The following is a 13,389-nucleotide window of genomic DNA, read 5'->3' as shown; positions in this document are numbered from 1 at the left end:
CTCCCATTTTTTCCCTCTATTCTTCATATTGAATTATTTTTAGCAATCTATCTTCATGTTTACTGCCCTCTTTTATTTGCTATTAATCTCATTCAGGTATTATTATATAATTATTATATATTATATTATTATTATATAATTATATGATTATTATTGAGATGGAGTCTCGCTCTGTCACCTAGCCTGGAGTGCCATAGTGCAATCTCAGTTCACTGCAACCTCTGCCTCCTGGGTTCAAGTGATTCTCCTGCCTCAGCCTCCTGAGCAGCTGGGACTATAGGCATGCGCCACCAGGCCCAGCTAATGTTTTATATTTTTAGTAGAGACAGGGTTTCACTATGTTGGCCAGGCTGGTCTCAAACTCCTGACCTCAAATGATCCACCTGCCTCTGCCTCCCAAAATGCTGGGATTACAGGTGTGAGGCACCATGCCTGGCCCTCATTCAGTTATTTTTAAAAATTATGAATGCTCTTCTGTTCTAGAATAGTCACTTGATTCTTTTTTGTGTTTTCTACTTCTCTGACATTCTTCAAATTTTTATTCATTATGACTATATTTTCTTGTAAGTATTTGAACATATTTATGTGGATATTAAAGTCCTTGTTTGCTAGTTCCAGCATCTACATCACATAAGTTTCTTTTCTACTTACTGACTTTTCTTTGATCCATGACCCATATATTCTTATTTCTTTGGATTCTAATAATATTTTATTGTATGCTACACATTAAATGTGATGCATTACGGCTAATCTGTGTTATGGATCCCCTTTTTTGAAGAAAAGTTTTATTGGGGAATAATTTCAAGTTTACAGAAATGTTTTTAAGATAGCACAGAATATTTCTTTATACCTTTCACTCCATTTCCCCTAATGTTAGCATTTTTAAAAATCATGGCACATTTCTCAAATGTACGAAATTAATATTGCTACATTGTTTGAATTTTGCCAGTTTTCCACTAATGCCCTTTTTCTGTTCCAGGATCCAATGCAGGATACCACATTGCATCTAGTTGTCAGATTTGTTGTTTTCCTCTGGTCTATGACAGTTTCTCAGTGTTTCCTTATTTTTCGTGAAGTTGATATTATTTGAAGAGTATTGGTCAGATATTTCATAGAGTACCACTCAATTTAGAATTATCTGATTTTTTCCTCATGTTTAGATTGGATATGTAGGGGAAAACTTTTTTCAACTCCATTTTACTTCTGCTTTCACACCACCACTACCACAAATATCAACACAGAAGACTTGTGTGACCAAATGTGGTAGGGGTGTACTCCACATACCAATTAGCAGACACCAACTGGGTGTCCTCTAATTCAATTCCGACATTATCCACATGGAGATAGTGTCAGATCTTACAGTTCAGGGGTTCAATATGCAAACTGCCCCCTACACCCTCAGACACCAGTCACAAGTTCGGGCCTCTTGGCACATCTTACCAATAAGCTGCAAGCTGGGATTTCCACAACTTCCCCTTTGAGTTCAATTAATTTGCTGGAGCAGCTCACAGAACTCAGGGAAACCCTTATGTTTATCAGTTTATTATAAAGGATATTACAAAAGATACAGATGAAGAGAACTGTAGGGCAAGATATGGGGAAAGGGGTGCGGAGCTTCCATGCCCTCCCTGGGAAGACTGCTCTCCAGGAACCTCTACAGGTTCAGTCATCTGGAAGCATTCTGACACAGTTCTCTTGGGTTTTTATGGAAGCTTCAGGACATCGACACTCCTGCTCCTGACCCCCTCCCCGTCATCACCCCAGTAAAGGGCAGGACCCTCTCTGGGGAAGGCCTTAAGACCCACAATCAGAAAGGCAGGGAAAAATTAGAGTCCTGCCTTGAGACAGATGAAAGGAGGGCAGGAGAAGGCCAGAGGCCTTCCCCTTGAGGCCTGACACACTCAACATTATAAGAAAGGATTATAACAGGGACCATAGGAGTTAGGAGCCAGGAACTGTGGATGAAAACCAATATATACATATATATAATGTCACCCTGGGGTCATGGATTTTGAGGAACAAACCTTAGTGGTTAGGTGCTTTTATCATTGCATCATATTAGGGGGTACATGATATCAACAAGACTCATCACTGGTGGTTCACGTAGTGAACCCTGTTCATGTGGTTGAGGTGATATTTGCCAAGATTCTCTACTGAATAGTTACTGTTTCCTTTTATCCATAATTTAATCTTTGCAAGTGAGTCTCTTATCCCTGACTACCCTCAAAGGGAGGAGAGTTAAATTCCACATCCTGAATGGGGACTATCTACGTATATACTTTGGTACCTTCTGTAAGGAAGATTTGTCACTTCTCCCCTATTTATTTACTCATTTATTTATTTAAATCAGTATGGATTATATAGTTTTTCCCCTTGTGTTATAATTCAATACTGTCATTTATTTTGTTGTTGATACTGTTCCATTGGGAGCTTTTCCAGTTTGGTTCCTGTGTCCTGATAGGCTCCCATTTTTTTTTTTTTTAACTTGCTTACTTTTTAACATTAAAAGACTAGGAGATCAGGCTGGGCATGGTGGCTCAAGCCTGTATTCCCAGCACTTTGGGAGGCCAAGGCGGGCGGATCACGAGGTCAGGAGATCGAGACCATCCTGGCTAACATGGTGAAACCCCGTCTCTACTAAAAATACAAAAAAATTAGCCAGGTGTGGTGGCAGGTGCCTGTAGTCCCAGCTACTCGGGAGGCTGAGGCAGGAGAATGGCGTGAACCCAGGAGGCAGAGTTTGCAGTGAGCCGAGATCACACCACTGCACTCCAGCCTGGGGGACAGAGCAAGACTCTGTCTCCAAAAAAAAAGACTAGGAGATCCTCCAAGCTTATTTTGTATTTTCCCTGTTCTGGCCCTAGAATTAGCCATTTCTTCAAAGAGCCCCTGATTCCTATGTTGCCTTCTGATATGGTTTGTTTGGATCTGTGTCCCCACCCAAATATCACGTTGAATTGTAATCTCCAGTGTTGGAGATGGGGCCTGGTGGGAGGTGATTGAATAATGGGGATGCTTTTTCATGAATGGTTTAGTACCATCCCCCTAGAGCTGTTCTCCTGATAAAGTTCTCACGAGATCGGTTGTTTAAAAGTGTGTAGCACCTCCCCCCCGCCACCCTCCCCCACCCTGCCCTGGTCTCTCTTGCTCCTGTTCTGGCCATGTAAGACATTTCCCTTTGCCGGCCACCATGACTGTAAGTTTCCTGAGGCCTCCCCAGAAACAGATGCCACTATGCTTCTTGTGCATCCTGCAGAACTGTCAGCCAATTAAACTTCTTTTCTTTATAAATTATTCAGCCTCAGGTATTTCTTTATAGCAGTGCAATAATGGACTAATACACCTTCCTTTTGTTTTTAAATGATCTTAATCATTTTAAAGCATACAATTCAGCAATGTTAAGTATTATTATGGACTGAATGTTTGTCTCCCCCAAATTCACATATTGAAGCCGTAATCCTCAGTGTGACTATACTTGGAGATGGAGCCTTTAAGGAAGTAATTAAGGTTAAATCAGGTTACAAGGGTGGGACCCTGATCTGATAGGATTAATGTTCTTGTAAGAAGAGAGACCAGAGCCCACTCTTTCTCCCCTTGTGCACACGCTGAGGAAAGGCCACTTGAGGATATAGTGAGAAGTCTGCAACCTACGGGGGAAGCACTCTCCAAACACCAACTCTGCTGGCATCTTGATCTTCGACTTTCAGTCTGTGGAATGATGAGAATATAAATACATTTCTGTTGTTTAAGTCACCTAGTCTATGGTATTTTGTTGTGATAGTCCAAGCAAGTGAATACAAGAATATTCACGTTGTTGTACACCATATCTCCAGAACTTAATCACACTGCAAAACCGAAACCCTGTATCCATTAAGCAACTTCCTTTTCCTTTTCCCTCCAAACTTCTTTCAGTAACCATTCTGCTTTCTTTGTCTATGGGTTTGACTACTTCAGATTCCTCATATAAGTGGAATCACACGGTATTTGTCATTTTGTGATCAGTTCATTTCACTTAGTATAATGTTTTCAAGTTTCATCAGTGTTGTAAAGTATGACAGGATTTCCTTTCTAAGACTGACAAATATTCCATTGTATGTATAGACCACATTTTGTTTGTTTGCCTTCATATTAAGGGTGTGAAAATTTGTTCTCAGAGGCAGCTAAACTATCGGTGACTCTCTTTGGTGATGTTAAGTTTTTTTTCGTTTGTTTGTCTTTGGTTGGTGCTACTAAGCAATGCATCACCTCTGTTCTCCCTGTTCAGCTCTTGGCCCTGCAGGAACTATTTCAGCTTGGACTTGCAGAGTTTTGTCCTATGTCTGCGCAGCCTAGAACTTAGCTACAGATGTATGGTGAATTCCTACATAGTCTTACGGGTGCCTCTCTCTTGTGAATTACCCTGCCCTGCAAATTCCAGCCATTTAAGCAGCTTAAAACTCCAATCTCTGCCTCCTCATTTTAGTAAGACTGCTGTTCTGTTTAGGATTCATTTTTGTGCTCTGTACTAGAAAGTGGTCCTAGATAGAAAGCTAGGGTGATCATAGCACTCACCTTTGTATTCTCTCAAGGATCACAGTGCTGCCTGTGTGTTCCTGAAAATAGCTGCCTCGTGTATTTTGCCATGTGTAATATTTTGATTGGAGAGTAAGTCTAATGCCATTCTGTCATGACTGGAGGCAGAAATTTTGTTTTTATTTGTTTTTATTAATATGCACTCGCTGTTTCTCTTCTTTTATCCTTATGCAGTCTATCTTGATGATCTTATCCATTCTTAGGAGTTCCAATACCCTTTCTGTTTTCCTTACTTTAAGTTTGTTTTTAGAGATGGAGTTTCACTCTTGTTGCCCAGGCTGGAGTACAATGGTGTGATCTCAGCTCACTGCAACCTCTGCTTTCCAGTTTCAAGCGATTTGCCTGTCTCAGCCTCCTGAGTCACTGCGATTACAGGCGCCCACCACCATGCCTGGCTAATTTTTTTGTATTTTTAGTAGAGACGGGGTTTCACCATGTTGGCCAGGCTGGTCTTGAACTCCTGACGTCAGGTGATTCACCTGCCTCAGTCTCCCAAAGTGCCGAGATTACAGGCATGAGCCACCATGCCTGGCCTACTTTAACTTTTTATTAACTTTTCACCTACTAAAAATAAATTACTAAGATGTTAGAATGTATTTGTTTACTTTGCTCTTCTTTTTAGTCATCTTTGCATGTAAAAATAAGACAACAGAAAAAATTTAATGGAATTTCTGATACTGTGAAGGGTAAAGATGATAGCACAATTTGAACAATGTTTTGGGGAAGATGTGGTTATGTCATATTCACAAAACATATCTGGGCAATAGTCCATTTCTCCCATGATTCCAGGCATGCACCCAACAGTCCGTTTCATTATTGCTTATCACTGCCCAAAAGTTCCAAGAAATGACGAAATCAGTCTCATTTGGCATACATTTTTCAGAAGGAAACAAAGCAGAGAAAAAATTCTGAGAGAAATTCATAGCTAGTAACCACTCTCACTTTTATTTTAGTTTCCATAACTGAAATTGCTGAACTTGAGAGCAATTTTTCCTTGCTCAACAGAATTAGGTGACGTGGGGAATCAATTCAATATCTATTTAATGAGCATCTAGAGTATCATGGGGCAAAAAAATAGCAACTTAAAATATTAATTTCTATAGGCAGTCCCCAAATTTGAATCATTTCCTGAAAAATTACTTCTGCTTTTGTCAAGTTTCCTGCTAGCAGTTTAGAGATTGGGCTGTTTCCTGACTGATACATATCCCTTCACACTTCGATAATTTAACTCTCTCAACTGCATGTGAAAGATCTTAGCTGAAGATGACTGACAGTGTTATTTATTCCATGTTAGAGTTGCCTACGGCAACCCAAGCCCAGAATGACTACGGACCACAGCAAAAATGTGAGTTAACCAAGGTAGCATGGAAGACGATGCATAGTGACAGTAGGCTACGGATGAATGGGGCGTAGAATAAGTTTAAAGCAGAGGATGCAGAAGAATCGAGGATAATTTGAGGAAATACTTTTGGTTCAGTTTAAAGTCCAGAGTTGGAATATGAAAAATTGGTGTATGGTACAGGATCTGATCTTAGGCCTCAGGTAAACCCTTTTCTAACCATTCACTTCTTTGATCGCATCTTAGAAACCCAACCTAGGGCATTGCCATTATTCCTTCTTGCTCCTCTCTAAAGCGGGAACTTTGTTGGGAGAACTTTATCTCTTTATTTATATTCGGAGTAACCTTGGACCAGCTGTTTAAAAGTATGGCTGTTTTTCTGACTATGGAATGAGGAGGACACCAATAGTTTTGCTGGTGGATAATACTAAGAGTTTTGTCAGGAAAGAAACTGATTTACACATCTAGATTTTTTTTTTTTTTTTTTAACTTCAGTGTTGCACTAGAATGGTGACAGGGAAGAAACAGGGAAGAAAAAGTATCAAGAACACTACAGAGAATAGTCTCTGTGACTGAGGATTTGAAGGCAAAAGAGCCATTTGTACATAGAGCCCCGAGAGAACATTATCTGAGACAGATAGGTAATAGTGCAAATGCCAAAATTAATCCTTGATTTTGTATCTTAGGCAGTAAACTCCCACGAGGTATATTCTTTAGGGTAGTTCCCTAAGCTTTCTCTCTTTTTACTACATAGTTTTACTATTATAATTTTTAATGTCTTTTGAGAATGTTGCCTTAATTTGCTAAATCATTCTAGTATACTTGGGATATTTAGACTTATTTCTATTACTATAAATTATACAGCATTGGACATCTTTATTTGTGTAATCTTTTCCTAGTTTTGAATATATCTGTGTTAATTTCTAAGGAATAGAAATATAAAGTTAGAAGTAATGTATATCTCAAAGTATATGTTCAAGGTCACACACACAACTAGGTGATAAATTGGAACCTACTTGGAACTATTTAGAGACTTTCAATATACACTTAAAGTAAATTTAAAAAATTTATTTTACTTCTTGAATTGGCTTGTGGTTACACAAATACAATTATGCTTTGATACCTTTTTTAAATTTAGCATAACACAAGAATGAACGTTTGTGTATTTCATTAAATGTTCTCCTGTGATGCAAATGTCTTTTTAAAAGTTTTACTAGAAATCTAATGCCTTTGGATTCATCAGTCCAAATACTTATTATGCAGAATTCTCTCTTTATGAAGGCATCTCTCATTATACATTTTTTTCTTTAAGAAGTTTAGAATACTCCATAGATACACACATAGATAGAATAATTTATCTAAAATGTAAACAGAAAATTGAAGCCCAAACAGGCAAGTTTAATTTCCTAATTCAAGGTTATTAAACAAAGGAATCAAAATTAGAACTTAAATATCATCTTACTTCACAGAGTTTTGCTCGTTACACGTAATTTCTACACTATCGGACTATGAGATACCTTCGATTTTAAAATAAAGATGTGCTGAAAATACTTCCATTTTTCAAATTTGAAATTTAGATTTAGGTTGTGTGCAACATAGCTAACGTGAAGTAGTGTCCTATGCTTAGAGCATAGGTTTAGGTTGATGTTTTTTTCCATTCCAGAGGCAAACAATGTTATCAGATTCTTGGATGTGCTTGCAGAGATATTTGTATACCCTGTTCTGCAGAACGTTTCTTTGTCTTGACTATATATCTTACAAAATATTCCATATCAGTTAAAAAAAAAAGCCAGTCTTCACTTTATGGATATATCAAAAATGTATTTGACAGGCCTTTTACTGATAGAATGTAGATTGTATTCAGTCTTCTCCTCCTACAAATATTGCTGCCACGAATAAATATGACATTTTGCACGTGTGAGTATCTGTAGGAAAAATTTCTTAAGGAGAAATTTCTAGGTCAAAGGGTAAATGCCTTTGCCATTTTGGTAGATATTGCCAAATTGTCCTCCAAAGAGGCACCAATTTGTATTCTCACCACCTGAGTATGAGACAGTGTAAGTCACAATTTCAAAGGAAAAAAGCATTCTTTATCTTGATGAATACAGTAAGTTATTTGATACAGGTGTTAGTGGTTACCTTTGACTTTAGAGCAAGTTCCTGATACATCTAGAAAAGGAAACTTTATGGCCTGGATCTCAGTTTCCATTAGGCCAAATTGCTTTAAGATGCGGTATCCTTCCCTGACTTTCTCTTTTCTTTCAACCTATCTTCTGACTCAGGATTGTACTTTGATTCTCTGTTGTTGCAGCTTCCTCTTCCAGGCCTTCTTGTTCTTGCCTTGTGGCAATAGCTTTGGGGCTTCTGACTGCAGTTCTTATGAGTGTGCTGCTATACCAGTGGATCTTGTGCCAGGGTAAGTGCAAACTTAAACCAAAATTAATCTTTCATTTTACATTATAAAAGCAATATAACATAGCAGGAGCTTTGAAAAATCAAAAAATAATTCAAACAAAATACATCGACATCTTTATACAACTATTTCCTGGGTATAGCCTCCTCATCTTTGACCATGTGCATTTGTGTCAGTGTGTATTTTCTTTTTGTTTTTTGAGACAGGGTCTCCCTCTGTCACCCAGGCTGTGGGTGATAGATTTGTGTGCTGCTATACCAGTGGACCCTGTGCCACTGTACAATCACAGCTCACTGCAGCCTTGTCCTCCTTAGGCTCAAGTGATCCACTTCAGCCTCTCAAATAGCTGGGACCACAGGCACATACCACCATGCCTGGCTAATTTTATTATTATTATTATTATTATTATTATTATTATTATTATTTTTGTAGAGGCATTTCACCATGTTGCCCAGAATGATCTTGAACTCCTGGGCTCAAGGCATTCACCCTTCTTGGCCTCCCAAAGTGCTGGGATTACAGGTGTGAGCCACTGTACCTGACCATATTTTCTTAATAGAACTGCAATCAAGTCCTTTTAAAATTTCTCCCACCTTTCTTTCTTCTAATGCAAGGCTGAGAATAGTTCTTATCATAGTATGCTCAAAATTTTGTATATTGCTTTTTAATTTTATGTTGCCAGAAACATTTTTGTACTGCCATGTGTATTGTGATACTTGAATTTTAATATTAATGATGTTTAACTTTTCACATATAGATATATCATAATGTAATTAAACATATTCTGATTTTTTTTTTTTTTTGCCAGTCTGGTGCTTTCACATTTTCTGAAACTAATTTTTCTAAGTTTAGTTCTTCTAAGTCCTTAAATCTAGTGATCTAGAGGGCTCTCAGTTTATTGTTTTACAGTCTAGAGTCCTAGCTTAGGTTTATGTTTTTAGGGGATGATAGTGACAGATTATACAGAAGTGATTTATTAGGATTCTTTTTTTTTTTAATTAAAAAAAGTTTTTTTTGAGACAGAGGCTTACAATGTCACCTGGGCTGGAGTGCAATGGCGTGATCTCGGCTCACTGCAACCTCTGCCTCCCAGGTTCAAGCGATCCTCATGCTTCAGCCTCCCATGTAGCTGGGATTACAGGCACCCGCCACCATGCCTGGCTAATTTTTTGTATTTTTATTAGAGACGGAGTTTCACTATGTTGGCCAGGCTGGTCTCGAACTCCTGACTTCGTGATCTGCCCTCCTCAGCCTCCCAAAGTGCTGGGATTACAGGTGTGAGCCACTGCGCTCTGCCGATTTATTAGGATTTTAAGAGTTTAGCTCCAGGGTTTCTACCTCAGATCCAAGTCTGACCTTTGACAAAAAGGAACTCCTAGGGAAGTTGGGAATTTCTAATCCAGGCTGACTAATGTCACAGTCATATGGAAAAAGCACAAATCTATAAGGTGCCAATTTAACAGCTTGATCTCCAAAACTTACATTGGTTGTATGCCAGGTCTTCCTAGAGAACAATTATCTAATATTTATATGAAAAGTACTACTTTCCCCACTTTGTAACTCCCAAATCTATAGTAGATATATACCCTATTCTGCAATTATATATCTACACTTGTGCTCATGGAATATAATGGCTCATACTTGCTCACTGTAGAATTGTGCTTACGGTGAGTTTATGCAAATATGTTTAAGTATTGAAACTGAAGTAGAAAATCAGTAGAATTTTGGAATCTTGGTTGGAATTACCTTGAAAGCATATTCAGTTCCCTTTCATTTTTGATTGTTTGTTTTTGAGACAATGTCGTGCTCTGTTGCCCAGGCGGGAGTGCAGTGGTGTGATCTTGGCTCACTGCAACCTCTGCCTCCTGGGTTCAACTGATTCTCATGTCTCAGCTCCTAAGTAGCTGGAATTACAGGCGGGTGCCACCATGCCCGGCTGATTTTTTTGTATTTTTTAGTAGAGATGAGGTTTCACCATGTTGGCCAGGCTGGTCTTGAACTCCTGGACTCATGTGAGCCACCTGCCTCGGCCTCCCAAAATGCTGGTATTACAGGAGTGAGCCACCATGCCTGGCCAGTTCCCTTTCGTCTTAACAAAACTATGAGCCAACCATTTTAAAGGAATGCGGATCTTCCGTATTTAAAAGATCTTGGTGAGAACATTCTATCACTTTTCACTTTAGCACCTGTTATGCTTCTCTGCCAGAAAATCCTTTTAAAAAAATCAATGTAAGTTCTTTTTGCTGAAGTATAAGTGTTTTTTTCCAGTTTTCAATGGTGAGAGTTACATCTGTGATAATAAAAAAGCAAAACCTTTCATTCTAGTTAAGTTTGCTTTTCCTAGTTTCTTTCTTTCTTTTTTTTTTTTTTTTGTGCATTTTTGGTTGGGCATTCTGAATGATTCTGCCTGATTTAAGTAATGTACATTATGCAATTATGCAATGTATGCACTGAGCAAAGACAGTACACAGACGCATATCATACAAGCACACAGTTATCTGGTGTGTGTATATTACATGTGCACAGAGATCTCTAGCACAAGTAAAGTACTTGCTCCAGAGTTTTCAGGCAGATTGTTCTACATTTTCTTCTTTGCTCCTTCAGTTATAGTCCTATTCTTGTGTAGTGGAATACATACTTAGTAGATGATGAGGGTGGACATTATGAGGTATTCAAATTGAGACCATGCATTGTTACACATTTCTCTAACCCTTAATCTGAAAAGTGGTGGAGCAGGGAAGACCTGGGACTGCCATATTCCATTTTATCTCCCATTTCATTTCCAAGACTGAGTGGTCCATGAAGATGTGAACCAGGTCCTCTTCTTTCCTAGGCTCCAAGTACTCTACTTGTGCCAGCTGTCCTAGCTGCCCAGACCACTGGATGAAATATGGTAACCATTGTTATTATTTCTCAGTGGAGAAAAAGGACTGGATTTCTAGTCTGGAATTCTGCCTAGCCAGAGACTCACACCTCCTTATGATAACGGACAAACAGGAAATGGTAAATGCAAACATTTAGAAAATGTAGGGGTTTTGTTTTTGTTTCTTTTGTTTTTCTTAGCTGCTGTTTAAATGAATCATGTATCCTCTTTTGAGGAACAGAAGGAATCTGTGATTTGGGGGGATACTGTATTCTTCCGCTTCCCTCTTCTTCTCTTTCCTCTTCCTCTACTTCCGCCTTCTTCCCTCTCCTTCCCCACTCTTTACTCTTATGCTGTCTGCTCCAACAAACCTCAGTTACAGCAACCCAGATGCTTGCATAGCGTGTAAGTGTGTATGTGGGGCAAGGAGGCAGAAGGATGGTGAGTGTTTTGAAGAGGAATTAGACCTGAAATACAGCTCTAGTTAAAAGAAGTCTTAGGTCCGGAAACATACAGGTCCAACAACAAGATAGCAGATTGTTGGGGTTTTTTTGTTTGTTTGTTTGTTTCTGAGACAGAGTCTCCCTCTGTCATCCAGGCTGGAGCACAGTGGCATGATCTCGGCTCACGGCAACCTCCGCCTCCCAGGTTCAAGTGATTCTCCTGCCTCAGCCTCCCAAGTAGCTGGAACTACGGGTGCCCGCCACCACGCTGGCTAATTTTTTGTATTTTTATAGAGACGGGATTTCACTATGTTAGCCAGGATGGTCTCGCTCTCCTGACCTCGTGATCTGCCCGCCTCAGCCTCCCAAAGTGCTGGGATTACAGGCATGAGTCACCGTGCCAGGCCTGGCAGCAGATTCTTATATAGTAGAACTTGGCAGGGAGGGAAAGAGAGAGATCACGGGGACAGAGTGATTGTAATAAGGGCTTAAATGCCTTCTTTTAAAAAAGTTTTCCCTTTATTCACTGGAATCCAGTAAGTTTCAGACTGCAGTGTCAAGAAAGTTGGGATATAAGCACCTGTGTGTGTGTGTGTGTGTGTGTGTGTGTGTGTGTGTGTGTGTGTGTGGTGGTGGCCTCCACTTCCTTCAGGCCCCTCAGATCCTTCCTATCCACCCAGCAATCTCTTGGAAAAGAACTTGCTATTGGTCCTAGACCATCTCAAGGCAACACAAGGAATTGACATCCTGAGGTTGCCTAGTATAAAAATCAAATTCTAATTTGTCTACATAAATAACATCTACAAGGAAAACAAGAAATCTTAGTTTCGTCTTTAGCACTAATTTAATACTGATTTTTGTGTTTTGCTATTGTTTTCTGTTTTCTTTTTGGGGGTAGAATCTAGTCACAGAGAACAGTTTATTGAGAATTAAACTATATTAACTTACCTTGGAAAAAATCCAGAGGTTACTCTAAAGCAGCTGGGGAGAACATATAGTTCCTACATTTTATAACTACCTATACAGCTACCTATATAAAGCATACAGATTCTTGTTTTCTGTCAAAGAAACACTTATTCCTTTGGAATTCCACATAGAATCTAAACTCTAAATCATTCCACATATGTGACTAACTTTTTTTTTTAAGTCTTCTCTAAGTGAGGTGGCAGAATGCATTGAGTCATACTCATTAAACATGCCATCTTAGTTTTATGGCCTCCAGCAAAATAGCCTTGCTTTCTGGACCTTGTAGCAACCCCTATTCTTATTCTGATATAGTGACTCTGAGGATTCCAGCTGACTGAAGTAAATAGCAGAAGTGAGCCATGAATTTGAAACATTGAGGGCAAAACTCATAAACAGAAGTCGTGAGTCATAGCACAAGACACTGCCACAGAAAATTGTGGTGTAGCAGCTACTATACATTTCACAGTGTGATCATGAGAGGTGAGGAGGGAAAGGATGAAGGCACAGAACATCTGGGAAAATGGCAATATTGCTGTTTCTCTGAGGTATCCAGAGGAAGGGCAGGATCATTAGAGGGATTTTGTCCCTCCTTTGTTTCCTTACATGCCGCCATTCCTGAGAATATTGTTGAGTAAAACCAGCAGAGTTACACTCACTGCATTTCCAAATTGAGTTTATTTTCTCTTAAGGCTCTGTGGGGCCAGGCCAGTGCTGGAGAGGGTGGAATGTCCCTGCTAGATGTCATAAGTTTGACCTTTGACACTCCCCTGGAATCTTACTTGATTCTCTGCTT

The 13,389-nt window shown here is 39.2% G+C and overlaps 1 protein-coding gene across 5 annotated transcripts in view; it reads left to right on the top strand.

Annotated features, from left to right (window-relative positions):
• The window catches only part of KLRG1 (killer cell lectin like receptor G1), a 59,185-nt gene that overhangs the window by 34,213 nt on the left and 11,583 nt on the right, over nucleotides 1-13,389 (top strand). For 2 of the 5 annotated variants that reach the window (XM_025403296.1, XM_025403297.1), the window contains exons 1-3: nucleotides 5,741-5,917; nucleotides 8,223-8,327; nucleotides 11,158-11,327. In XM_025403296.1, coding sequence (XP_025259081.1) covers nucleotides 5,836-5,917; nucleotides 8,223-8,327; nucleotides 11,158-11,327 — 357 coding nt within the window. In that variant the 5' untranslated portion in view covers nucleotides 5,741-5,835. Of the gene's footprint in view, nucleotides 1-5,740; nucleotides 5,918-6,406; nucleotides 6,553-8,222; nucleotides 8,328-11,157; nucleotides 11,328-13,389 lie in introns of those variants that run through there. The other 3 variants (XM_025403300.1, XM_025403298.1, XM_025403299.1) reach the window with 2 other exon arrangements.

Source organism: Theropithecus gelada, chromosome 11 (genome assembly GCF_003255815.1).
Source record: "Theropithecus gelada isolate Dixy chromosome 11, Tgel_1.0, whole genome shotgun sequence".
Lineage (NCBI taxonomy): Eukaryota > Metazoa > Chordata > Mammalia > Primates > Cercopithecidae > Theropithecus > Theropithecus gelada.
This window is presented reverse-complemented; position numbering and strand designations above follow the sequence as displayed.